Source organism: Alosa sapidissima, chromosome 7, assembly GCF_018492685.1.
Source record: "Alosa sapidissima isolate fAloSap1 chromosome 7, fAloSap1.pri, whole genome shotgun sequence".
NCBI classification, from domain to species: Eukaryota; Metazoa; Chordata; class Actinopteri; order Clupeiformes; family Clupeidae; genus Alosa; species Alosa sapidissima.
This window is the reverse complement of record NC_055963.1, coordinates 19273471-19300970: the sequence shown is the minus strand read 5'-3', so window position 1 is coordinate 19300970 and position 27500 is coordinate 19273471. Positions and strand designations below refer to the sequence as shown.

Sequence of the window (27500 nt, the reverse complement as noted above, 5' to 3'; positions counted from 1 at the left end):
AACAACATAGCAAGTGGTTTTTGTTTGTTTTTTACCTAATCATTTTGGGCTCTTACAGGTAAGGCTATGACCTCACTGAATGCTCACAATGGTCCTGTGGACTTCCTCGTGGCCACTTCGAGCACGTTGTCCCCGGACTTGCTGAAACGGGACTCCGTTCCCGACGGTGTGGACTCGACCGCCACCGATGGCGCAACGTCGCCGGCAGCGGCAGAGGGGAAGAAGAGGAGCACCTCGCAGGAGTCCCTCCAGACGGCCAACGACAACTCCCCGCAGCCCGAGAGGCGCCCCAAGGGCGTGCTGCTGCAGTACCGGCTGCGCTCCACCTCCCAGCTCCCGGGCAAGCTCCTCTCGGCCGAGCCCGAGGGCCGCGGAGCCGATTCGCCCGCCCCAGAGTGGCCCGAGCACGGCCCGGAGGATGGCTCCATCTACGAGCTGAGCGACGACCCGGAGATCTGGGTGCGTGGGCGCCCCACGCTCAAGGAGGGGCTGCGGAGGGAGCGGGTCATGTCGGCCGCCGTAGTCTCCGGGGGCAGGGGCTTCCGTCGGCTCGGCTCGGTGGACTGCGGCTCCTCGGGGGGGTCGACATCACATGAGAGCACGCTCATGGTCTGGCAGCTCCCGCTCACTGTCTGAGCCAGTGACTCTCCCACTGAACATCTGGCTGACAGGACAGTTAGCCCTGGAGCCAAGCGGAGACATATCCTGTCCATGATATGTCAGGAAAATAGGACTGCCTTCTCAACGCTGTACTGACTGTCTCTGAGGAATCACCCTGTATATAATATCCTATATTCCATCCTCAGGTTCAGTGGTACTATGTGTGGAGGATCTGTGGAAGAAATGATGTGTCATAAAGATAAGGCTAAAGGGATCATGAGGTGCAATTTTAAAGTAGTTCAGTTCATGCTCATTTTGTCTCTGTCCAGAATGTCATGGTGAAATCTGAGTGCTGAAGGTGGTCTAGTGTGGACATGGGAGGTTTCAGTACTAACACTGCTCTGTTAGACTGTGTGTCACACCACTTGGTCAGTTACTGTTGGCAGTGAATATGATGCTGGCCAGGTACTTGGACATTATCCTTAGGGTAAGTGGGAAGGGTTCACCTGCATCAATAATGTGCAAAAAGATTCTCCAAATGCCATAGCCCATCATAACAGAGTTGATTATAAATAGGTGACTTGTCTAAGCTGTTGAATATCTATTGATCCATTGGTCTGAATCTCTGTGGTTACATGTCCTGTGAAGTCCTGTCTCCTTTTTTGACTTTAACCTGTTGGACTTTGAATAAGACAGTGAATTGTTTATTTGCCAGATGAATGCAACAAAATACATGGTTTTGTTCCGAGTGGATTTCTGTCCTAATTTCGCCCCTAGAATATGTCTTGAATAAGTAAGGCTTATGTCCCATTTTCCTGCTTTCGATGTTCTGCTTGTTTTATTTTTCCAATGTGGCTGCCTCTTTCTTTGTTACAAAAGCCTGAGTTTGTAAAGATGTTTTGTAGCTTGACCAATCTGTGGTGATCTGACCTTTCCAACTAGACTGCAGTTGCCCCACAATAATACATACCCTGGAGTGAGAGCTAAAACTAATTGGCCCTGTTTCTTGCAGTAAAAAAAAAAGTTCTTGAAAGTTTGTAAATGTTCTAGGAATGGACCTAATATGTATGCATTAAAAGTTACCCAATGGGGAGTTATCTTTGCTGACTCTAGAGGGTCTTACCCCTCAAGTAAAAATTGGCTGCTCTGAATTGGAGGATGAATACAGAATGTATTAAGAAAAAGGGATGTTTGAGAAAGATCTGTTATTCCTCTTAATGTCAGATTGGGTAACTGATGACTGACTGTAATGGAGTAGGGTCTTTGTATCTCATACTGTTTAGGAGTGTTATTCCCATCTGAGCATGTCAGTAAGACTATAGTATGACTATAAGAGTCCTGTTGTAAGGGACTCAATACCCAGTCGATAATGTGAAGGAGAGTATAGTGTCAAAGAGGGAAATGCTTAGGTACTTGTTTGTGTTGGGTACTTATTTTACACTTTGTCACTTTCCATAATAAATAAAGCAATTTTATCAGAACTCGAGGCCTGTTTGTGTCCATCAGTATTTGTCGATGGAGGGGAAAGATGACGACTGTGATGGGATTTGTCATTTAATCAGACCTTTTTTGACAGCCAGCGATTAAGCTCTGTGTTTAAAGGATGGAAGGGTGCAAGCGGGTAATTACACAGATAATGGAGACTAGCGCGCAACACAGATTAAGCGTTTTCACACCAGACGGAGCAGAGATCTTACACAATGATGAGATTATTGTGGACACGTTGACAGTACCTGACAGATGAGAACTGAATGGGGTAAGAAAAGAGGAGGATTCTGATCTGTTGTAAAAGCTCTTTTTTTCCGTGATTAGAGGATGTATCTAGGTGAAAAGCTGCAGACCATGCAAACAGCAGTCACACTCTTGCTCCAAGGCTCTAAGTACACATGTATTCCGTGTTTAATACCCAACCTTAGCTCTGTATCAGCATTGCACAGACTAACGCGCGCACATGGATTAGATGTTCTAGGCTTTCACAGACCATAAAGGTATTAGAGGTATTCAATCCAGCATTAAGGTTGGATTAAAGTTTTACAATTCCATTTTGAAAATCTAGTTGATGGCTCAAGGGGGAAAAAAACGCACTGCCTGTCTTTAGCTACCGTATCTGTCAGATCAGGAAGAAACTGTTGTGTATTCTAATACAAAGCATTCAAGCTCACTTGAGATCATATTTGTATCAGCACAGCTTTTTAAGACTTAACGACTACCAAAGACAAGTCAAAAAGTCAAAAAAGTATCTTTATGTTTTTGGTTTTTGGTGATAATGATGCAAATTATTTGGACTCCATGAGAACCCTAATCCAAGGACAGGTGCATAGTCCTCATGTCTGATGAGGTCATCCCAAATACCCCCCTCCCTCCCCCTCCGCCACACACACACACACACACACACACACTTATTTTAGTGCACTCGAAATTGGTTCAAACAGATGAAAGCTAGATAATTTTAATGAATTTAATTTTGTCAAATAATTAATTTTAGAGATATTGTCCTTGGTTTTGAAATCTCATTTCTGGGTAGGCTGGTACAGCTTTTATCTACCATGATACATAGAAGGGATTTTCATGCCAGTAAAGACAGCTTTCCTAAAACACAATTATGGGACATAATCCATGCCAATTGATTCATAAATAAAAATACATTTACCAACACTTGACCTCTGCCTGCTGTTGAGGTGGCATTTACGGTGAAATTAATTAAAATAAATCGGGGGAAAGTTGAGTGACAGCTGGTGATATCTGTTGATGGATGTCTCAATCTTCAAATGGAGTCAACACGTTGGGATTACTGCGTTGACAACCTGTGTGGATGTACGTGTTTGCTTTCACTCCGCGACACAGGCTTTGCGTACAGCCGGCAGATCACTTGCTGTTTCTCAGGCGGCACTTTGATGTTCGTCGGTGAGATAAGAGCTTGTGCGCTCCCGCGAGCGCACATGACGAGATGAGAGAATTAATTCAAATATGTTGATGATTTAATACTCGTGTATGGTTATTGCACCATTTACAATTCTGAGTGAATCTACTAGAAACACATCGAGTAACGGGCGTTTATTTGTTTTGCGTGAAGTGGGATGCCCTTTGCCGTGGCTCTGAAGACGAGCATGGATTATTTCGGCGAGCCACCCGATCTCGTGCCATTGGCATGGTGGGTGACACACATTCGTTTCGAGAGCGTCTAACACAGATGGACTCAGACGTTCTGGACAAAATATGCCGAAGATGACCATTGCCGTTTCATTGTGCTTCCTGTTGTGTACAGATGTGTTGGATTTAGTCCTGGGTAAGTCTCTAGTTATCTGTGCTTTATGCAGTTTTCAGCGTAAAGTTGGCTACAAATTAAAATTATTCTTATAGCATTCGGTGGATCATATTATAGAGCTACAAGTAGTTGTTACTTTTATCGGGATGTCATTAACATTAAGAGAAAGGTAAGCCTTATAGTTAGTGTATGAAGCATATCCTAAATGTATTTTACCTTAAACACTATTAAATTCGCATTATTCTGGAAAGGTCTGTTCCTCTAAAGTCTGTAATGCCCATTCATAGAGTCATAGGGTCTTATATGCTAAATATATAGGTGAGTTTAAAAGATAATGGTTTATTGTTGCACTTTGATCGGTTGCAACCCTTACTCAGGTAAGATTGGTGTAGTTCTAACAATCAAAAGAATAGCGCACTGTTTGCCCCAATTCCAGGTAGGCAGGCATAATGACTTCAGCGTTTGATTATTTTTGCCCTAATCTTGCGCCCTGACCCATTTAGGGGGTAATCTCCACTCTAAAATAATTAAAGGTCGTTAGAGTTCACCAAGATAGCACAAGGGTCATCTTTATGGCTAGTGACTCGTAGCATTAATGCAGGTTAATGAGGGAGGATGTTCCATCAGTTTGAGTGGCCACAGACTCATTTAGTTATAATCTCTGACCTGTGATGTCATATGCCATTGTACAAGTCTCTCAGGGAGTGAGAGTTACAGAGAGAGAGAGAGAGAGAGAGAGAGATGGATAATGATTGAATGTGGCCTGCAACCTTTTCTCTGAGATGAGATGTTAGCGTTCATATTTTGCAGTAGGCCTAATCTGTCATGGCAGCGTGACGACCACATCCTCACAGAACCCCTTGCCCTGTTACATAATTGAGTCAATGCTTCCATGCTGCTTCTGACGCGCTCCCTTAATTTAGCAAACACATTGAAAAGCACTGATCATGGTGTAGTAGTTGGTGCGGCTATTTTAGGCTGTTTTACTAGTAGTCTGGGGGATTTAAAGACAGACTCAGCGATACGGGTTCGTTGGCGCGAAAGGATATTTGTGTCAAACAACCAATCAAATTACACCCCTTTATGCTCGGTGTTGATTGGCGATGGTTGTCCAAGGCTCGGTCCGAGCCACTTTGCTTCCCATTTATATAGTCATGACTTGGTAGGGGCACCGGAGTCTCAGACTTAACTAGAGGACCAAGAAGCAATTCGTGGAATTCTATAACAGTATAGAATCGAGGGTATGGCCTTTAATGGGAAATCGGCTGCACTCTCACATGCAATATTGCTTGATTTATCTACAGTAGGCTATGCCTATCTACTCTGAGGATGAAGGGATCTATATTACTGTATCTGCATACAATAGCTATGATACAAGTTCATTTTTAATTTTTAATTTTTGTATTCTTTTGTAGAATGAAGCTAGAGACCATTTGTATGTTGTTAGGATAGAAACTGTTTTGGAAATCATATCATCACATTACATGAAATGTCTTTGTCATTAAGTCTTTTGTAATAGTCAGCTCAGGGATGCACCAGTTCATAAAACCATTTTAGAGTGAGTAATAGACAATGGAAACAGTCTCAACCAGATTCCAAAACAGGTCTAGATGTTTTTAGAATTGTTTTTTTTTTTTTTTTTCTGGATTTTTTTCCCCTCACTATGAAGTCGTATTAAAATGTCTCACATTAAAACAATGATGTGCTATTGCAGCTATTCAGCACTTTACTGAAAGCAAAGCAATATACAGAATTGTGTAGCAGGCCTAAGCCTATTCCTCATGGTGGACTGTTCAGCTGTCTTTTAGGAAGCCATGTTTGACCAGTGAATTTGCTGGTCACCTCCCATTAGACTGTCCAGTGTCACCAGTTAGACTTAACCTCTCTCTTCATTAACGGAGATGAACTTGCATGTCTTCATGCAGTTCTATGCAAATGAATGCTACTGCATGAAGCCCTGGCATTGTCCTTTGCTTGTTGTCTATGTAGCATGATGTAAAATCACTTCGCTGATGGAAGAAAAGCTCATGGATTAGGAGGTGGAAAAAACATGGGGAAAAAAATAATCCATGCCCTGACGTCACAGATGAAGGACCAATACCATAGGAGGTGGGGGATTTTGTAGGTCACTGAATTTGTGACAGATTATATAGCTTCCCACACTGGTGTCTCAGTTCTGCATTCCAATTGTTCTAGAGGATTGCTGTGACATCCGTGTCTTGTTCTTTGACACATATCGCAAAATTCAGCAAGGTCAAGAAAATCCTGGGTGAGGTGGATGAAATGTTATCTTGGATAAGTAACATGTTATCCACAGATCTGTTATCAATCTCCTCCGGACGGTGGATGGACAACCAAATCCACTAGGTTATTTGTACTCTGCCATTGTGTTAAAGTTCACATGCACCTGTTTCTCTGTAGATCAGTCCTTGCATGTTTTATTATGTTGCCATTGCCAGTTATTATGTTGCCATTGCCATCATATTACTGCAAGAGGCCATCAATGCAAGATATTTATGACTATCACATGCTATGACTAAGTCTGTTTCTATGGAAAACAATATTCTCTCTCTCAGTCAACACTCTTCAAAGACTACTGCATGCCATCATATTGGATTATGATGAAATTTGAACGAGAATAACTATGATTTTTTTTTTTTCATTACCCACAGACAGAAATGGCACTGAAAGGTCATTTTGCCTTTTATTACTGCGCTGAAAGATATTGCAGTTTAATTTAGTGTATTGCTATGATTATCTTCCCAGAATAAATATTGATTTTGTGGGCACCCTGCATCTTCCATTTACTTCTTTCTCTGCTGGCCTGTCCTAGTTGAGCACAATCTTCCCTGGGCTTAAATCCATTTTTTCTTTCTCCTGACATGTCTCGATGAAGTATGTATTGTTGTAGCAGAATACGTGTCTGCATTTTGTCGTTTGAAAGATTCATGCACAGCACAAAATAAGAGCATCTGTGAACTAGCCAAGCACTTGTGTTTGTGAGCATGATTGTATAAAGTAAGAAAAAACTTTGTCGCCGCACACTCTATCTCTTAGATCTGTTAAAAGAATTAAGAGATAGAGTGTGCGGCGACAAAGTTTTTCTTAGTTTATTTTCCCTTGCCAGCACCTCAGAGGGTGTGCATTCTTTTCTATATTTACATGATTGTATAAAGAGCATAAAGTGACACCATGACCTTCCTCTCAGGCTATTTAACCGTCACCATTGAGCCCCTGCCACCTGTCGTCATGGGAGACACCGTGACGCTGAAGTGTAATTTCAGGACTGACGGCAACTTGCGAGAGATAGTGTGGTTTCGGGTGAGTACGCCATGATCTCTGCATCTCTCACTGATGATGAGTCATTGTTTTGTCAGTGTTTGTTTGAGCACGCCATTGTTTACTTACTCAAAAGGTCTTTACTGGGGCAGAGACGTCTGCTTCTGTGCATCTTGTCTTCCCTTGTCTTCAAACCACACTGAGAGCGAAAGAGATTCTCCCCCAAAAAATACACTCTCTAACAGTGAGCTTCAGGATTAACAAGAAGCTGCATGAAAGGAGTTTCAGTCTCAGTTGTTGTTGCATAATTCATATTGATTGGATTTAATCTCTAAAGCTGGCAGAACTAACACCTGAGATTAAAACTCTGAACTGTCGGGAGGGAATTACTAATGTCACCATTATCTATGATGTTTGTACCAATTGTGAACATCTCTGGAGATTGACATTACAGTTTTTTCTGATTGCTTAAGCACATTTTTTGTAACTATGGCTTTTTTTGCAAAACTCTACACACAAATGGCAAAACCTCTCACCCAATCAGCAAAACATTGTAGTTCTCTTGCAAAAGCTAACACACTTTGCTTAACTCTTCACACCTTCGTAAAAATGGTGTTTTCGTATCTAACAGTAAACACAAGCCATCACAATAGTAAGCACACAATGTGCCAACAACACACTGATGGTATGAATAAAAAACACATCTGGCTTTTGCTTTCTCTGTGCACAAGGTAGACTATGTCAGTTTGAGGTCATACTTTTGTCATAGTTCTGTAAACATACAGGGATCCCAACTTCAAGTACTAGTGTTTATTTACACACATCAAAACAAACACAAGTGTGATTTTCCAAGTCAAAACACAAAATAGCATTTCACTGAGACAAAACAAATCAGTCTACATCGGGTCGTCTCTCTCAAAATTCTGTCTACATCACATGCAATGTCCTAGTCCAAGGCACCGGGAAAAATATATTCTGGAATGACGTATCCAGGCCTGACATGACAATATCCCCACATGTAGACTGTTTTTTTGTCTGTTTTTTTCTCTTCTCACTCTTCCTGCTCACTCCATCGTACCCATTGTACATTACCTGTGGCTTATTTATAGTGCTTAGGCTGATTGCAAAGTGAACTAATTATCTAAAACAGTTTTCACATGAGAAAGTGTGTCAGAGATTTGGCAAAATAGTGTAAATAATAGCCATTGTGCCCACAGTTGTGCAAAGTGTGTGTTACAAAATTGCAAACTGAGTGCAAAGCAGTGTTTGTGCTTTTAGTTTTGCAAACTCAGTGAGTGGTTTTGCCATTTGTGTGTAGAGTTTTGCAAAAAAAAGCCATAGTTACAAAAAATGTGTTTAAGCATTCAGAAAAAACTGTAAGCTTTTTTTTTCACATTTATTTTCCTTTTTCCGCTCTAGGTAATGGATGGTGGAAGCTCCAAACAGAAAATATTCACTTACGATGCCATGTACAATGCCAACTTCTCCCACATGGAGGATTTCCGTAAAAGAGAAGATCTTGTTTACCAGTCAACTGTAAGGTAAATATTGTAGCCATCTCTTCAAGCAGTTGTTGGCCTTTAGCGTTTTTTTTCGTCTTTTTCAAGATGTAGGTCAACATGTTAATAACTTCTATGGACAGTTTTTGCTTCAACATAAACATGAATTGAAAGTAGACAGCAAACATCCAGTGACATCTAATTTCATTGACTTGCATGCAAAACTATGGTGATTCTCCTCATAGACGTCCGAGTGTATTTAACTCCATAATGATTTTTCCTTTTTGCCTCAGACTTCCTGAAGTTCAAATGGAGGACAGTGGTCCCTATGAGTGCCATGTCGGTATCTATGACAGAGCGTCCAGAGAGAAGGTGGTCTTAGCATCCGCAAGCATAACTCTCATTGTAATGTGTAGGTTCATGTCCTACTTACCCTCGTCACTAATACTCACAACAAATTTCTATGGACAGTGAACCTAAAGACATTTCATATGTCCTTAGTGAAACAGCAGTGGTCTCTCCTTGAGTGACTAGGATATGGCTGGAGTATTTCAATCTGCTAGCATTGAATATGTTGTAATTGGTGGATTTTCAGCTCATAATTTGCATTTAGTGGATTCTTTCATGCTGAGTGACTCAGAGTGTTGTGAACGCTCACTTGCTATCTGTAGTTGAGCTCCCCGAGCAATTACACCCGTGACCTTGGTGGTGGTTACATGGCGAGCTCAAGATGGATCACCACAAAGATGAGCCTAATCTAAAACACATTTTCTCATTTATCTCATGCTGCATCCGTGTGACTCTGTGTGTGTGCACATGTGTGTGTGTGTGTGTGTGTGTGTGTGGTGTGTAACGGTTGTGTATGTATGTGTGTGTATATGTGTATGTATGTATGTCTGTGTGTGTGTGTGTGTGTGTGTGTGTGTGTATGTGTGTGTGTGTGTGTGTGTGTATATGTGTGTGTATATGTGTATGTATGTATGTCTGTGTGTGTGTGTGTGTGTGTGTATATGTGTGTGTATATGTGTATGTATGTATATGTATGTATGTCTGTGTGTGTGTGTGTGTGTGTGTGTGTGTGTGTGTGTGTGTGTGTGTGTGTGTGTATGTGTATGTATGTATGTCTGTGTGTGTGTGTTTGTGTGTGTGTGTGTGTCTGTGTCTGTGTGTGTGTGTGTGTGTGTGTGTGTGTGTGTGTGTGTGTGTGTGTATGCACCGGTGCCACAGTAATGTATGTGTGCTCTGTTGAAAGCAGATGGGTAAGGAATGGCGAGGGATTTTGGCACTCTACTTTAAGCTGTTGCATTATAAATACAACTGTTTGCACATTAATAAGAATAAAAGATTGCAGCGGAGCATCTGCTCACCGAGCTCTGTATAATGAAGTTGGGTCAATTCCTTGTTTACTGGCATGGCAGGGGGTGGGAGTTGGGGGGAAGGGTTGTTTTGTTTTGCTTTAGTGCTTCGGATTTGAAGTTTTGTAACTTCTCTCCCCCAGCACCTCCCAGATCAATATCAGTGGTGGCAGCTGAGCCTTACACTCGGTTTAACCGCTACGAAGCCCAGAACTTCACACTGGTGTGCATCGTGAAGGGAGGAAAGCCCGCACCCATGGTAATTGGAGCTGCTATAGTATGTAGAGCTCTCTCCATGTTTTATTTACATACACTGTATGAAAACCACAGCTTAGCACGAAGGACAAGGCAAGAATGTCACATCCTTGGTCCCTCTAGTTCACTCCTTCCAGTGACATAATTATCACCTTGGAACTTGGAACACATGGGGCCAGTTTTCTGCTACCAGCCTACAATGCATGTTACAGTACATTCACTGTAAAAAATGATTCACTGACTCAGATTAATTCAGTCATGTTGCTGTGACTGAGTTTGTGTAATATAGTGTCAGGTTTATGACATATTTATCACACTTAAACTCATGTTGACATAACTCAAGATAACTTGACCAGGTAAATTGTGCCAACAAGTATTTTTTTGAGGATTGGTTGTGACATTGATCTTAACATGAGCATTCACTGTCCATCCATTGACTTCTCAGGTGTACTTTAAGAGGGACGGTGAGTTGATCCAGGTGGTCCCAGACAGTAGAGGCCTGCAAGCAGCCCCAGGCCTTGCGTCACAACCCGGTCAAGCCCCACGACCAGGCCTAGGTCAAGGTCAAGCTCCACGACCCGGCTCTCCTCCAGGCCCAGCTTCAGATATGGCTCATAGACCACTTATCAGCAGAGACCTGGATGACACCAAGATCCAGAGGTCCCTCTCTCTCCTGGACCAGAACGGGGAGCCGGTGCGTCTGGACATGGACGGCCCCCGGCCGCGCCCTAACACACCGGGCTATTTGGACCCGGAGGCCAGCCCCACCACAGAGATCATCCCGGAGACGGTGATCAGTCGAGAGTTCCCTCGCTGGGTGCAGAGCACCGACCCGCTGTACTACTTCAACCACTCACGCGTGGAGCTCGCCGACGGCACCATGGAGGTGTATGCCATGCTCACCTGGAGCCTCAACCCCCAGCTGGACAACGACGCACTCTTCAGCTGCGAGGTCAAGCACCCAGCACTCTCCATGCCTATGCAGGCCGAGGTCACACTCTGTGAGTATAGATGTACTGGTGTACCTGACGAAGACCAGAGTGGTTGAAACGTTTTACAGTTAAATCACCTTTGGGAGCAAAAAAGACAGTGTGCAAATATTTTCCTAATGTTAGACAGTAAGGGCCAGTAACCCATATCTGGATTAAGCCTAGTCCTAGACTAAAATCTGCTTTAATGGGGGATCTCCATTGAAGGTTCTCTGTTAGGGCTGGCCTTGATCCGTGTACAATAAAAATTGTTCATCAACAGGCACGTGCAGAGAAGGGGGGCTACAGGGGCTCTAGCACCTGCCCTTTTGCCCCTTTGATGTCCAAGTGCCCTTTTGACAAGACCCGTTTTTTACTTTTTAAAATGTGTAATACTTCCGCTAGTTCCAACGTGAATATTCGCTAAAATGTCTCATTAATAGTTTGTGAAATTAGAAATTTACAAAAATAACAATTTTCTGTGTTAATTGAAATGCCTTGCGGCCACCAATCCGTGACGTCATACATTCAGTGAACTCTCAAAAGGTGCACGCAGGCACAGTGCTGCAGGAGCCGTTTGGGAGCACGGTAAGGTCACTTGGCAGTTAGCCTATCTGAACATGCAATAGTATTCAGCTTAGAGATAGAGAATAAAATGTGAAAAGTTGTTTCATGTTTAATGAAGTAGGCTATCAAACCCGTTTTAACCATGTCATGGTCCATCCATTTCAATAACCTGGCAGCTTCGAAAATCTAAGGCTGAACGTTCATAACATATTCTGCTTAGGTTACTATGTTATAGTAGCTTAGGTTAGTATAGACATAGTTAAAACAGAGTTGGCAAACCTTTTCTAAATCGTCATAAGCCAACGACATAGGCTACTGTAGTTGTTTAACTAACCCAACTCCGTTTAGGGCCTACTGTTTACAGTAGGCTACATTACGTGTCATTTCACTCAGTGGCCACACGCACAGCACGTGAATCTGCAAGACACCAGCTTGCTAATGGTGGTAGTTCACTGTGATAAACATTAAAATTATAGCCTGACAAGCCAGACTAGGCAATAACATATTTGCTGCCGCTAGGGTGCGTCTAAATTTCTAGGCTATCAAATTAGCTTTGAATTTAATCAATAAGATGTAGCCTTATAGCCTATGATCTCTGAACACGTTTTCTGAAAATTTAGTTCCATGTGCCCTTTTTTAAAATTTGAGCCCCTGCCCCTTCAAAGGTCTCTGCACTACGGCGGAGTATTAGGGCCACACATGAAGGATTTTTTTTTTTTTTGCCATGACGAGATTAAACTCGACATGTCGATTTTAAAGTCACCATGTCGACATTAAAGGAACCGTATGTAAGAAATGTATTTCAATTAATCATAAAATGGCCCTGATATGTCACTAGACATTAAGAAATCATGTTCATTTCAAATACTTATATCACTGACAATAGTAGACCGGCCAGGATATTGTCATTTAAAAAGTGAAGTTGCAGCCCTCAATGATGTTGATGTTGTGTTTTGTCATATCATGTTGTGTTTTGGCCTGATGTGCCACTCTCCACCTATCTACTAATAACAAAGTCAGTAGTCTTTCAGCATGTGGGTTGGCAACCTCGGGGGAGGGGATACACCGCTCTACAGTAATTTGAAAGTGATTGCAGTACCAGTTTTGGCCACAATCTTACATATGGTTCCTTTAAACTCGACTTTTCGAGAAAAAAAATTAAATGTAAGATCGACTTTAATCTCGACGTATCGACTTTAATGTCGCCATGTCGACATTAAACTCAACATTTCGAGAATAAAGTTGAAATATCATGTCGACTTTAATCTCGACGTGTCGACATTAAACTCAACATTTTGAGAATAAAGTTAGTTTGGAGAGAGAACGACCGCTCGAGACGATTGAAAGGGAGGACGAATGACACTAGAATGTAATGCCAGAGGAATTACAATAGTGGATGGAACGCTGTTAAAGTTGGTGGGGAAATTCCTGGAAAAAAAACATTAATTCACTTAATCTTTGAGTTCATACAAACCCTCGTACCAAAAGACCTTGTGTGTCAAGGCGTTCTTGAGATATAACACTCAAGGTGTTTTTCACCTTGACATTTGACCTTTGACCTCCAACATCAGTTCACTTCATCTTTGAATCCATACAAATACTCATACCAAATTTCAGGCATGTAAGGCATTCTTGAGATATCGCACTCAGAGTGTTCATTGACTTGACCTTTGACCTTTGACCTCCAACATCAACTCACTTCATCTTTGAGTCCATACAAACACTTGTACCAAATTTGAAGCACATGCGTCAAACCGTTCTGGAGATATAATGCGCAAAGCATGAGATATGGCTGTGACTTTTATTTTGACACACGGGAAACACTTAAACAGGATGTGTAGTTTAGGGAGCACCAGATTGTATGCATTAGAAGCTGAGACAGTTGATTTCACAGGTGACACCTGTGTCAGTGTTCTAATTAGCCCGGGAACTACTCTGGGAGCTTAACAAGTGCCATTATGACATCACAGCCTTTGAAGTCTAAGGGGGGAAAATTAGCTTTTTAACATTTTTAATCCCCTATTTCTCAAAAAGTATAAACTTTTTTAAAAATCTGAAAAAATAACTCCCTTGCCCCACTCCAGACCTTCACAACGGTTATTTCAACAAGTCTGTACGTTAAGCGGTTAGAGTCGCATTAATTCTTGAAAAGGTAAAAAGAAAAGGTTATAAGAAGAAGAAGAAGCCAGGAGATTTCAAGATAGTGGATTCCATCCACTATAACAATGCAACTAGTGCAACAACGATTCAGAGTGTTCGAGTGCAACAATTATTAGACATAGGACTATATCATGTGGACAAAACATAGAACATATTAACCTACGTTGCTCAGCCAAATAGGCTACTTTGCTGTTAGGTCCTATCACGGAGTTACAGGCGATAAATGCGATGGTCAAAAGTAGCCTAAACGTCATTAGCGGTTTATTTATTTATTGTAGGCCCATTATTAAAGTGTTGTTTTTCATCTAAAGGTTCAACTGCATAGGCTACTAGGCGCTCTCCCCAATCCTAGACTTTCACGTTGCTTGTTTGTAATGGATGCAAAACAGCCTATTGCTGAATGTGTATGGAGGGACGAATGAAGCTGTCCTCCCGACCACCCCATGTAGGCTAGTAGCCTACATGCACACATAGCCTAGTGCATAAATAAAGTGCATGCACACATATTCTCTCCCGGGATCAGAATAGTATATATGCTTAGGCCATACCTGTGTTTCTAGCCTCCTATAGGCTACGTATTGCAGGTGAGACATGGAAAAGCAGTTTTAGAAAAATGAGTTTTGCCATGTTATCCTATGGAGAGTGACGGCCTGTGGGTCATGAAGGGCAGTTATTTGGATGTGCAGTGGCCTTACCCACGTAAAACAGAGGGAAATAGCATTTTGTATAGAAACATTATATCATTGGATACATATATTTTTCTAGCTATTTAGCCTAAACGCATAGTGCATGGTATTTCCATAACCGCGAGACAGCACTTCACGATGACGGCAATGAGTAGTTAACAGACAAGACGCAATCTATCTGAATATCTGCAATCTGAAATAACACCTATTTGAAGCCCATTTTTCATTGTTTATTAGTGTAGGCTACATAGCTTAAACTGTGTAGGCTATGTTTAAACAGTAGTGCCTATTGCGAGTTTAATGTCAGCATGTTGACTTTAAAGTCGACACGTCGAGATTAAAGTCAATATGATATTTCAACTTTATTCTCGAAATGTCGAGTTTAATGTCGACATGTCGACTTTAAAGTCAACATGTCGGGTTTAATCTCGCCATGGCAAAAAAAAATTTTTTCTTAATGTGTGGCCCTAATACTCCGTCGTACTGCACGCCCCTGTTCATCAATGATTTTTGAAATGCAACACAGGACTGAGAACTGGACTACACAGATGTTCCTAGAATACACTGTACTGTATGTAACTCCTCGCGTTTCGCCGTCAGTGTCTTCGGGTTCGCTCTCTGACTTCACTTGCGAATGCATCGTTGGCTAAACAATTCATCATATGAGACCAGTGTGAGGTGATGATCTCTCTGTTTTTGAAATTTGATATTCCTGTGCATCACCAGCACCTGAGATCTGAAAATGGCCAGTGCACAGGGATTTTGTCATACTATTTCACATTTTTGATACTGGTGAAATACATGTTTCACAGAGTTATTTCACATGCTGTTTGATACTAGTGAAATGCATGTTTCACAGAGTTACAGTATTTCTGTTATTGTCTCGTTTAGCTGCTCCAAAGGGGCCAAAGCTGTCCATGACACCCAGTAAGGCGAAAGTAGGAGACACTGTTCGCATGACCGTGGAGGGCTTCCAGCTAGGCTCCAAAGGGGTACGTTTTCATTCGTCTAATTGACTTGATTCGTTTGCCATAAACATGCTTGTGTTTCTGGGCATTTCACACAAATAATAACCAGCATCTTTGTGTTGTGGAAAATTGGATAAATCTTTTGTTTGGTGTGAAACCGTGGTTTCATTTTCACATGAATAATCAAACAGTGTAATTGGATTATGGTTTTATCAAAGCAGCATGTGGCATCATTCACAGTGTATTCAATTATAATTATACAATGCTGTGTGAAAGTCACGACTTTGATCTCTAAATGCAAACATCCCCATTTACCTGTCAATTTTTTCCCACGTTTTGCTAAACAGCATTTAAAATCAGTTATGCTTCATAATTCCTTCCAAACAATCACGTTGCCTAAGGCATCTGCTGGCAATGAAGTAATTTATTAGTAGATCTTATTAGTATTAATATTTCAGTGTCAATGACTGTTTCAGTTAATAAAATACATCATGGTAAACAGTGTCAGTGATGAGGCTTTTTCCAAGTCACGCTGTACACTAAAATAAAAATCATTAATTTAAATGTCATTTTAAATGGCAATATATATTGCCATATGAATCTGCTGAATGTGGCTCCAAGTGACACTGCACTAATACAATATAAAATTAAAAATATTGCTGGGACCGTCTAATCGCTGCAGTGTCACCTAGGGACACCAATACTAATGAGATGTTTGTTTTGACTGCACTGTGCAAAAGCAAAGGGTTTCTGTGAAATGTCCAAATGCAATAAAATGACTGTTGTTCCCAAGTACGGAAAGCTTACTTAATACGTACATACAGTGTGCTTTTGGTGCACTGCTCCAAAGTGCTCTGTATGATTTCGTGTTTGGGATTTGTGTCGAGCTCTTTGTGTCTTGACCCCGCAGAACGAGGTCTTCCCAGAGCCTCTGTTCACGTGGACTCGGGTCGGCGGGCTCCTGCTGGACGGCACGGAGGAAAGGATTGGGAAACAGTTAGTGCTGGAGCGGGTGCCCGCAGAGCTCAACGGCTCCATGTACCGCTGCACAGCCCAGAATCCTCTGGGCTCCACCAACACTCACACACGCCTTATAGTGTTTGGTACGAACAGGGGCATGATGGGGAGAAGGAGTCAGAGAGAGGAGGAGAGAGGAGGATGTAGATACAGTGAAAGTGCACATTCCAGAATTAAGGAGTTCTTGACAGTTAATCTAGAGTGAGGAAGACATTGCATTCTAGACAGTTAATCTAGAATGAGGAAGACATTGCATATTTAATATAACTATCAGATCTTTTACTCATTTACCTATTTATTTGTTTTACCAGAGAATCCAAGAATTAAGAAAGGAGTAGCAGAATTAACTGGTATGTACTTTAGTTCTTGTCTTCAAATGTTGCCCAGTGAAATAAATGTGATGTAAAATGCCATGAATTCCATAGAGTATGAATTAAACAAGGAGAGTCTTATTTATTTTTGTCAGATGCTGCCTCCAGTGCTAAATGGCTGGGCTCGCTAATGATGCTGCTGGTTGCCGTAGCCCTGGGCTTGACGTGATTGGCCGAGGAGGAGGCATTCGCTATGACACTCACGCTCTTCCTCTGACCGCATCAGCTCTGCTGTCGTCTCATCCTCCGCCCGCGGGCACTACCATCATCTGAGAGCCCTCCATTGTGCTTCTTCTTCTATTTACTTTTTCTAGCTTTCTTTAAGAGCCGCAGAACTAGAGGAGAGGCTAACAAGTTTAGAAAGAGGTCACCCACCAGAATACCAAGTCCCTTTTTGTGTCATTAGCAGGGTCTGTCTGTTTTCACTGGAATCAACACTGGAAACTAGTTTGAGGTTATGAGGGACTTGTACTAGTATATTTTGTTGACATTTTGTGTTACTGATGCACACCATGCATTTTCTTCCATAACCCTTGTGCTTTAGGTTTCTGCAGGCTACTGTAATGTGCTGCTGGACATGTCTGTCCAGCAGAATTGGCTCTGAGCTCAGCACTTGTTTAAATACAGCCACAGAAAGTTTTACAAATTGTATAATCACTTTATTTAATTCAACGCAAGGAAGTTGTCACTGCCGCACACACAACGCCTCCATCTGATTCTGATCAGAATTTCTATTACATCCTGTAGATGGCAGTGTAGACCTGGGTTTGTAATGTCCGCTGCACTTGAAGCAAAGTGTAAATCTATATGATTGGCTGTTGCAGATTCACTTGAATGTATGAATATGGAAAAGAGTTGTATAGGCTATTTTTTGTTTTAGAAACAACTATAGATACATTGGTGTTTGTAGAATTCGCGCAGCCTGAAAGGTTTACAATTTCCCACTTCTTTAAAACATCTGTTTATTTTGAACAAGTTTATTTTTGTCATTACTATAAATAATTGAATAATACATAAATACTACAGATGAAAAAGAAAATAAGTTGTTTGTCATTTAATGCATTTTTATCAGAAGCAGAGATAAGTGCAGAATGTTTTTGTAATCTGACGCCAGTGATTTCCTAGATTGGTACAAGCACAGTAATCACTCGATGAGAAACATCTTCAAGTGAGATAAGGTTATTGTAAAATTAGACAACAGCCTGCGATGCTTAAAGGGATGGAGAAATTATACACGAAAATAACCGCTGACTTTTCGACAGCAGCGCAATATTCCCAAACATTTAAAGCTGCCAATCAGGATTAATGGGCTTTAAAAGCTCGCCCAAGAGGGAATGGGGAACAGACTGACGAAAGCTATAAACCGCATCGGTATTTTAGGAGCAAGGAGGCTGTGTCAGTACACTGGACATTGCATTCTAACCACACCGAGTAGGAGCAGCTTCGAGTGCGTCATGTGTGTTATCAAATGAAAGCGTGTTTGAAAAAGAGACGCGTGGACGCCCCCGTGAAAGTTGCCTTTGAAAAACTTTTCTGAGCCAGTCAAACGGGGAGGCTTAAGTATTTTGGTCATATCAAGAAGGTCCACATACTGCTTCTTTCAAATAGACAGCAGTTTAATGACACTCTTTTTTCACGGATTCTAAGCAGCGCGCCAAAAAGGGAACTGCGACGTTTCTAAATTACAAAATCAAAAACGGTTGCACAAGTGACAGTAGGCTATATTATTGATCTTGACTTGCACGGACATCTGAATTTCGGAGCATTTCGAGTTTTGACATACAGTCTACAGCAGTTAATTGGACATGATGGAGCTCCAGAATTTGTGTAGTATTGTACTTCTCCCAATTCAAATGCTATATGGCATACTCAAAGCAGGCATGAGCCTGTTGCTTCCCTGCAAAGGCAAAGACTTGAGTGGGGATGTTGTATTAATAACCGGCGGTGGAAGAGGCATCGGTCGTCACCTTGCGCACGAGTTTGCGAAGCAAGGGGCGAAAAAGGTAAGCCATGATCTCAATAGTTTTGTCAATGAATGTACCGTTTTGATCATTTGTAATGTTCATAGTTTGATGATGTGTGTTGCATCACAATTTACTCACTCTCCTCTCAACACTCCACTGTTGTATTTATAGTGTAGCCTACCCGAGTGTTGCAGTGCATGCTTTGCTGCTGTGATGCTGCTGTTGCCCATCGTTTTCTGCTGAATGTTAGCCTGTACGTAATGTAACTATTGATAAGTCAAAGCTCCACATGAAAAAGGACCAAAACCCTTATGCTCATGACAATTATCTATTTGTTGCATGAAAACTCTTTGACCCCCAGCGACAGTCAGCGTTACAGAAACAGCTTGTGTTGATGGGCTTAGATTAGCAATCAGCCGCAGTAGTCCTGTCGTCACTATAATATGCAGATACTGAGGTGAAAGTCAGGTAACACTTTAAGTAGGTCACTTACCGTGCCATTTTTCTCTTTGCAAAATGACAGTAGATTCGGGGTGGCCAGTTACATTTAATGGCCATGGTGAGGCTTATCGTTTATCGTGCAGAACAGGATTTGGGCCGTTTTGTGGCTTTGGCGAGAGCAGTGTTTCCATCATTGCCATTGCTGGGACAGTTTTCATTTGTTCAACTCTTGAACTCTGTGCATGAAAGACAGACTGCCCTACTTCTGACATTGGAATATGAGCTCAGCAGAGATCTTGTCATCGGTCGCGCGCGCGCGCGCACACACACACACACACACACACACACAGTGTACTTCTACAAAAAAAGAAAAAATAAAGATACGCAAACACAGGTGCTTCCTCCGCCTCGTGTCATTTTAAAATGGACAACAATGGGGTGCTGACAAGCGGGATTTGTCGGATTGTAATGACAAGAGACTCTGTAGCCTCCCTGCTCATGTATGCCTTTCCCTGGTGGCTGGGATCGTTTCAAGGGCAGCCAGATGTGTATTGAGTTAATGCATGGCTTGAATCCTGCAGCTCACGGAAGACTCGGCACCGCTGGTCCCACTAAGGACACCAGAGAGGAAAAGGCAGTTCCCTCGCAGTTAGTTCGTTCTTAAAGGGATGCACTAGATGGATGCGTGCCAACGGGGAAGAAGGTTGAATGGGCGAGGGCGTCTCTCCCATCACTGTGTATGTTTATAAGTGTAAGAAGGTGATGGCAGACTCGGCAGTGTGTCCGGCAGTTGAGCACCTTGAGATTGGTTACCCTAGTCAGGTTCATTGGCAGGTCAGCCAGCTTTCGCAGTGCTGAAGGGTGATGATGCCATTAGTGTTATTGCGCACTTACTCTTTCCATTCAGAGGGAAGTTTTGTTTCGTAGAAGGCCCGGTCCAGTCGAGCCCTGAAATCACGAATGTGTGTGTGTGTGTGTGTGTGTGTGTGTGTGTGTGTGTGTGCACGCGCGCGCGGCCAAAGGAGAGCCAAGCAGACAGTAGTCTCGTCGGCTTGGCTTGCCAGAATATTTTCCGACTGTCTGTCCCATTGAGAGGGGGAGAGAAGTGTGTGTGTCCAAAGTAGAACTGCCCTGAAATGTCAATGGCAAGCCTGCCGTGAGTGCGCCCGAGACCTCCTTCTCTGTTCGGTCGGGAATAACCCAGTCAGCGTTTCCTGACCTTACGTAAGCCGACTGGCCCAAAAAAACGCACCAGACTACACAAGTTCCTTCTCAGGGTTATTAGGCCCCGCTGTAAAACGCACACAGTACCAAAACAAGGTATGTTCCCATTGATAAGAAAATGGGAGAGTATTTCGTGTCCTTTGAATGTAGCTTCATGTTTTGCTTGAACATCGTGTTCCGAGACTGATAGCGACTCCATAAGGAAGTATAATGTAAATGAGTGCGACCGAAAGGGAGGCCGAGGGAGGGGGGTGAGCTGGAGTCGGAGGTGCGGCAGAGAGAGCCTGCTTCTCTGTTCCCAGCTGGGCATTGCCCTGCTCCTGACCCCTCGGTCTGTGTGCTAATGGGACGGCGGCAGGCGACTGCCTCCTGAACTCCCTGTGCCCCCCCCCCCCCACCGCCCGCCCCCTCTCTTTTTGCTATGCCCCCCCCCCCCCCCCCTGCCCTCCACAAGGCCTCTGTTGGTTGAACTTTTCCTGATAACGGGACACTCTCCATGTCTTGTTTGTGACAGTAGTTAGACACAAGTCAGCAGGCGAGTCACTCAACAGATGTGGGAGAGGGTGAGGATAGCCTACATCTGCACTGAGCTCACTGAGAGTCCCAGGCTCTCTGCATACTGATGCTGGTGTGGCTGTTTATGGTTGAGTCAACCATAAACAGCCAAGATCAGAATAATGAGAAAGATCAGAATAATGAGATGAATTAATTACACAAGAATGCAATCAGGATGCTGATTGCATACTTCAGTAAATGAGAGACATTGAAAGATGATATTGTTTACATCATATTTGTTTACACATTTTACAGCTGCTTAGCATTTCCAAATAACTATGTAGCAGAGGTATGAAAAATAAAAAGTTTGAATTGGAGTTGTATTATCCTGTTGTATACCTGTTGTTTGTCCCGCAGTGGTCCAAATGCCACTGGGTTTTAAATGCTCAACACTCCTGGGCCAGTCTCCGCATGGCCCCATGTGTCAGCACAAAGATAGCGCCTGACGAGTGGAGCTCTCTCTCTCTCTCTCTCTCTCTCTGTCTCTCTCTCTCTCTCTCTGCCTGTGCCCCTGCGCACACGTACTGTTTGAGAATCCGTGACCAGAAAATTGTGGGGCTCGCCGGCCGACTGAGCCGTGTAATCTCTTTGAGACTGTGCGAGAGAGATGAGGGCAGGGAGGAGGAGGGGGGAGGAGGAGGAGAAAGGGGTTCACGCTTGTGTTCATTACCTCTCCCTGACCCCACAGAATGGCAGATCTAATCGCCAACGCCTGAACCGCTCTTTACCAACTGACCCATCAGCTCTGTCACTCTCTCCCTGGCCAGCTCATTCATGTTGAAAGTCTCTCTGTGTAGCTGAGAGGAGAGGGGAGAGAGAGAAAGAGAAAGAGACTGGGAATAAATCTGTGCATGGCTTTTCTTGGAAGTACACATTGGTCTTGGATTGCGCTGGCGTTCCGTCCAGCATGATGAATAGTGTGGTTTTAACCCCAGTGCTTGATTTGTCTTTACGGTCGCTCCCCCACCCTCTCTTATCATTTGTCTTCGTGTCTGCCAGGCTGGCCTGACGACAGAGGAATGTGACAATGACAGTGTCTCTCTCTCTCTCTCTCTCTCTGTCTCTCTCTCTCTCTCTCTCTCTCTCTCTCTCTCTCTCTCTCTCTCTCTCTCTCTCTCTCTCGTCCCCCGTGGCAGGTGATCTTGTGGGGCCGCACAGAGAAGTGTCTGAAGGAGACCAGTGAGGAGCTCACGCAGCTGGGCACGGAGAGCCACTACTTTGTGTGTGACGTGGGCAACCGGGAGGAGGTGTACCAGCAGGCCAAGGTCCTCAGGGAGAAGGTACAGCCGGAATTTAGAATGGGAATTCTGGGAATTCTTTAGGAAACATTTGAAATTTCCTGCAAATCAGTAAGAATCAGACTCCAATAAGGAATGATTTACTCTTCTTATTGATGGGGGAAAAAATAGATGTCTTTTAAAATGTGTGTCTTGGGATGTGAATGTTTATCTGTTAACTGTTTGGTTGTCCAGGTCGGTGATGTCACTATTCTGGTCAACAATGCAGCTGTGGTCCATGGGAAGAGTCTAATGAACTGCGATGACGACGCTCTCCTGAAAACGCAGCACATCAACACGCTTGGCCAATTTTGGGTGAGCAGCCAAATTATATTCTCATCTGTATATCCTAACATGAACCTCGCACAATGTACACACTTACTTTGTATGGAACATGCAGAATAACATTCTTGTCAGTTGGCTTATTTTAGTTCACAGACCATGTGCTTTGTGGTTATGGGGAGTTTTTGCCAAAAAATCAGAGGTCAGCACTAAACAGTGCATTCCTCTCGTGAAATAAGCAGAACCACTCGGTGTAGTTTCTTAAACAAACCCAGTCACTGGACATACTTCAAAGCAGCCTCCGAGCAACCTTGTTTTCAATAAAATACCGAAGTTGCGAACAGCGGAGAGATGGTGAAACAGACAGATAGAATACGAGGACTAATGGCCAGAGTGACTGGCGAAGGATAGGGCGCAATAATGATCTATCTTTCGATTCATAAAAGTCCTTGGTCCTTTGCATTCTCAATTAGTCTGGCCTCTCTCCGGGGGTGTCTTTGATATAATGTTGAATGACAGAGGCAAAGTTATATGCATTAAGAGTGGCGGCCGGCCATTCATCATCTGAGCCAAGATCAAACGCGTGCGCCTGTCCGCAGGATGAACGCTGGGGTGAAGAGCAGACATCTGCGAAAGGGATCAAAACCTGCAGTTGGCCCGTAGGTTGAGATTTTTCCCGATGGCTGGGATCGCAAGCAGACCCCCCACCCCCCACACTGCCGCCCCTGCTACACCATCCGCTATCCCCTGCGCCCATGCATACACACACACACACACACACACACACACACACACACACACACAAGGACAGACTGTGTATTCAATCAGAAATCTCACCTTCTCTCTTGTTGCCTTTGGACATACCTCTGTCCCTGGGGTAGTGTAGGGGAGGGGAAAGGACTATCCAAATTGACAACACAGAATAAAGTGTCATATCTGTCATTCTGACCCCTACTCCTCCTCTCTCCCCTCCTCAGACCACGAAGGCCTTCCTGCCCCGAATGCTGGAGCTACGTAACGGCCACGTAGTGTGCATCAACTCCATCCTCTCCGTCGCAGCCATCCCTGGGGCCATCGACTACTGCACATCCAAGGCCTCCTCGCTGGCCTTCATGGAGAGCCTGACGCTCGGGCTGCTGGACTGCCCAGGTGTGGGCTGCACCACCGTCCTGCCCTTTCACACCAACACAGAGATGTTCCAGGGCATGAGAGTCCGGTACGTGGCGCGGGACAGGGGAACGGGCCCAGGGAGTGTGTCTGGGCCACAGCAACGTTTTTATTCTGTTTTTATTTATGCATTAACAAACATACAGAATTATTTAGATAGATAGATAGATAGATAGATATACTTTATTGATCCCCAAGGGGGAAATTTAAAATCGAGGGCTGTGGCAAGACTGGAGACGGTGTGATTGGGAGAGAAATGGTCAGATTTGATGAGTGGATTTCTGCGTGGGTCCTAACACTCTCTCTTCTCTCCCAGGTTTCCGCAGCTCTTTCCTCCGCTGAAGCCTGAGGTGGTGGCCCAGCGCACTGTGGACGGGGTCAGGAGTAATAAAGCTTTTGTATATCTGCCCTGGACCATGCATATCCTCATCATTCTGAAGAAGTGAGTGTACCCAGCAGACACATACCAACTTTGATTTTTAGGCAAAATGTAATAGATCGTCTTATGTCCACTCCATCCATCAGAACATACTTATCACAGTTCAACATCATAGCAACAAACAAACAACACAACACAACACAATTTATTGATCTTCATCAATCTAATATCAGAAGCGTTGTTTGTTTTTAGGGGGGTTTTGGTCAGACTGACTGACTGATGTTAGCATCTGTTGTTTATTGTCTGAATAGCCTCTTGCCTTTGGCCGCGTTGGAGGAGATCCAGCGATTTGCGGGGAGCTACACCTGCATGAACACATTCAAGGGAAGAACTTAGACGCCATCTACATGCGACAGGCAATCAAAAGGAAACAAGACATCATGAGCTTGTGTGCACTGAAAAGAAGGAAAAAAAAACACAGCGTACACACTCTTGTTTGAGCAACATGGTGGCAACAGGGGTCTTAGAATCACCATACAGCTGTCTTTACAACCATATCGCCTATGTGAAAAGGGCTTCATGATCTTAGATGCTATCACCAGGAACCTTGAAGCTCTTGACTGAACGGTACATATCCTTGGTCCACATTGTACTCCTCTGTGAAATCTTGCTTCAGACTGGGATACTGTTTGGAGAGGCGGCTTATGAAAAAAAAGACATGTTTCATTGAAGGAGTTCTACCCACTAGACGCCCATGTCTGGGTTGGCTTGGGTTATACGTTGTAGATGTTTAACAAATTTTAATCTTTTTTTTTTTTACTTTTTTTTTAAAATAAAAATGCATCTGAACGTTTTTATTTTTTGTTTGTTTGTTTGCACATAATAAATACATCTCATTTATCAATATTGATGCTAATATTGAATAAATATGGTATTTAATCCTGGCATTTGGTGCAGTGAGTTGATATATGTATATGTGTGTGTGTTTGTTTACGGGGGAAGAGAGAGCAGGCTGTGGGTCGCTGCTTCTCTGGGTGTGCTTATTTGTGCGCTGGCGAACATCAGAAGAATTTGGTTTTTTTCGTGGTCAGCATTCCTTTGTTACAGCCTGGCCAATCATGAGCTCACAATGTCTTAGTTGAAGAGTTGTCATAACATTGGGCTCTCAAAGGCAGCGGATGCTGGAGAAGGTAGTCCCGGCGGGGGGGGGGGGGGGGGGGGGGGGGGGGGCTGCCTGGGGGGTGTTTTGGCGGTGTAAGGGGAGTCTGTCCACCCTTTCCCATGGGCAGTTACCTCCAAGCATTAGTCCCATTCCATTCTATCATCAGCAGCAAGATCTGGAGAGAATGAGAGAACATTCCTCTCCTCTGTTTTTGACAATGCACCCCCACCCCTTTTCTGTTGGGCTCACATCAAAACAGAAACTTTATAAGAAATATTAGAAAGGGGATATTTGTGAGACTGGTAAATTAGGGAGCACTCAGACCAACAGGTTAATTGGGAATCTGGGAAATCCTTCTGTGTGTGGCTTGGACACAGTGCAAATAAAGAAGTGTGAGATGATTTGGTGGAATTTTAAGGACCCTGTTAGGCCTTGTGGTTGGTGAAGGTGTTTTCTTATATTTGCTGGAAAAAGAGAGATCCACACAATGGTGAAACAACTGAACTTAACATCTACTTAGTCAATCACTAAGGGTTTGCCAGACATCCACAGCCAACCATTTTTCCATAGGATTTGTTTTACATAAACATTGTTCAGCTCCATCCTTTTGTCTGTTTACAGAGAAATTTGCACAGTACGGTAGCTCATACCGATCTGGCCTGAGGGAATATGTTTTCTGGGAAGCAGCCATTGGAGTTTAGACAGCTTCAAGAATAGGGGAACAGGGTCAGGGGAACTTGCAGAGCGGAGTGCATGTGTGTTGGAAAAGACAGCTCAAATCTCCGGGGGGGAGTTCAGTGCAAGGTTAGCCAAATAGTAGATAAATTTGAGGAGTATGTTGGACAGACAGCTCACCCTAGGCTGAACTCTTTACCCAAGGCAATCAGGCAGTTTCATGAGCTCAGCAACAGGTGGAAAAGAAAAAGGATTCAACAGCCGTTGAGGGCATTTGCAGGACATATGTTATGGCTCCATTTGACAAATTGTCCTTGAATGTGTTTTAATAGAATACCTCACCCTTCATGGTAGCATGTTTATTGTTGTAGAGGTTTTTTTTTTATGTGAAACGATTCAGAGGAGGGAAAAAAGGGCCCTTTTATGTCACAATGGGCAATTCATAGTCAACTTTTATGACCTTCATAAATACCCATTTTGGGAGTCCTTTGAGGCTACGTAAAGCTGGTCAACCAATGCATTGCACAGACACTAGTGCAGGTCCAGTTTGTCTTTGATAAACATCATTTCATAGACCATCTGGAGGCTAATGGAGGTAAATAAACAGCTTAGGTGAACTAGTCTTGATGTCCAGTGGAACTCACATCCGCTTTCCAAAAACGCCCAATGCCACAGGGGGTTCTCTGGCAACTGCAAAAAGAAACAAGCCATGATCCAAACCGCGCTGGGTTAGCTAGCCAGCCCATGGCCTCTCTCCAAGGCCTTCTCTTGATGGCATGGCGCGTATTCATCACCCAAAATGACTGTGCTCTGGGAAGAGAGACAAACGTACTCAGGGCCACTCTCCTGGTCAGGGGCAGACCTCAAAGCCACCATTAGCCTGCCAATCAGGAAGAAGAATTAAGGTTAGCGCACTGGAATGTAAAACTGTGAACTCTAGGGAGCCCCCACACCCCACAACTCCCCTAGCTCTGTTTTTGCCACACTGATGGTGGCAAGTGCTTGGAGGGTTTACCCCAAACATTAGCCAAAGTACATTCTTTAAAAAAAAAAATGTCTTCATCTTTAAATAAAATGGAACCTTGGGACCCACTTCAGATTGTCATGTAAAGATACCTTTTTACCCTATGTGGGTAAAGCGAAATCAATCATAAAGGATCAATGGCACACCACTTGATACTACTGCAAAACAAGGATTTCATTTAGTTTTATTATCAACCTTTACAATATATACATTTTGGGGGGGGAAATCACACAAAACAAATTTCTCACACTGCATGATCACATAGCTATAGTTTTTTTTTTAGTAAGACAAAATTGAAAATCTTTATGAGGTCTAAAGTCATGTTAAGAATTCAAGTTCTTGAATTTCCCCTTGGGGATC

At 43.3% G+C, this 27500-nt stretch overlaps 3 protein-coding genes across 10 annotated transcripts in view; all 3 read left to right on the top strand.

Moving 5' to 3' along the window:
• Window positions 1-2081, top strand: part of arhgef10lb (Rho guanine nucleotide exchange factor (GEF) 10-like b) — a 37427-nt gene extending 35346 nt beyond the window's left edge. For all 8 annotated transcript variants that reach the window (XM_042097416.1, XM_042097420.1, XM_042097418.1 and 5 more), the window contains one exon: window positions 59-2081. In XM_042097416.1, the coding sequence (XP_041953350.1) occupies window positions 59-636 (578 nt within the window). In that variant the 3' untranslated portion in view covers window positions 637-2081. The remainder of the gene's footprint in view (window positions 1-58) is intronic.
• Window positions 2082-3487: 1406 nt separating this feature from the next.
• Window positions 3488-17976, top strand: igsf21b (immunoglobin superfamily, member 21b). Its single transcript, XM_042097424.1, has 10 exons — window positions 3488-3886; window positions 7074-7186; window positions 8564-8685; window positions 8937-9055; window positions 10142-10257; window positions 10699-11254; window positions 15526-15626; window positions 16513-16705; window positions 16931-16969; window positions 17086-17976. The coding sequence occupies exons 1-10, from the start codon at window positions 3817-3819 to the stop codon at window positions 17157-17159; spliced, it is 1503 nt and encodes a 500-aa protein (XP_041953358.1). The 5' UTR covers window positions 3488-3816; the 3' UTR covers window positions 17160-17976.
• A 227-nt stretch (window positions 17977-18203) lies between these two features.
• dhrs3a (dehydrogenase/reductase (SDR family) member 3a) lies at window positions 18204-25223 on the top strand. The gene is made up of 6 exons (XM_042097425.1): window positions 18204-18993; window positions 22311-22454; window positions 22647-22766; window positions 23711-23949; window positions 24217-24342; window positions 24591-25223. The coding sequence occupies exons 1-6, from the start codon at window positions 18796-18798 to the stop codon at window positions 24673-24675; spliced, it is 912 nt and encodes a 303-aa protein (XP_041953359.1). The 5' UTR covers window positions 18204-18795; the 3' UTR covers window positions 24676-25223.
• The last annotated feature ends 2277 nt before the right edge of the window (window positions 25224-27500 follow it).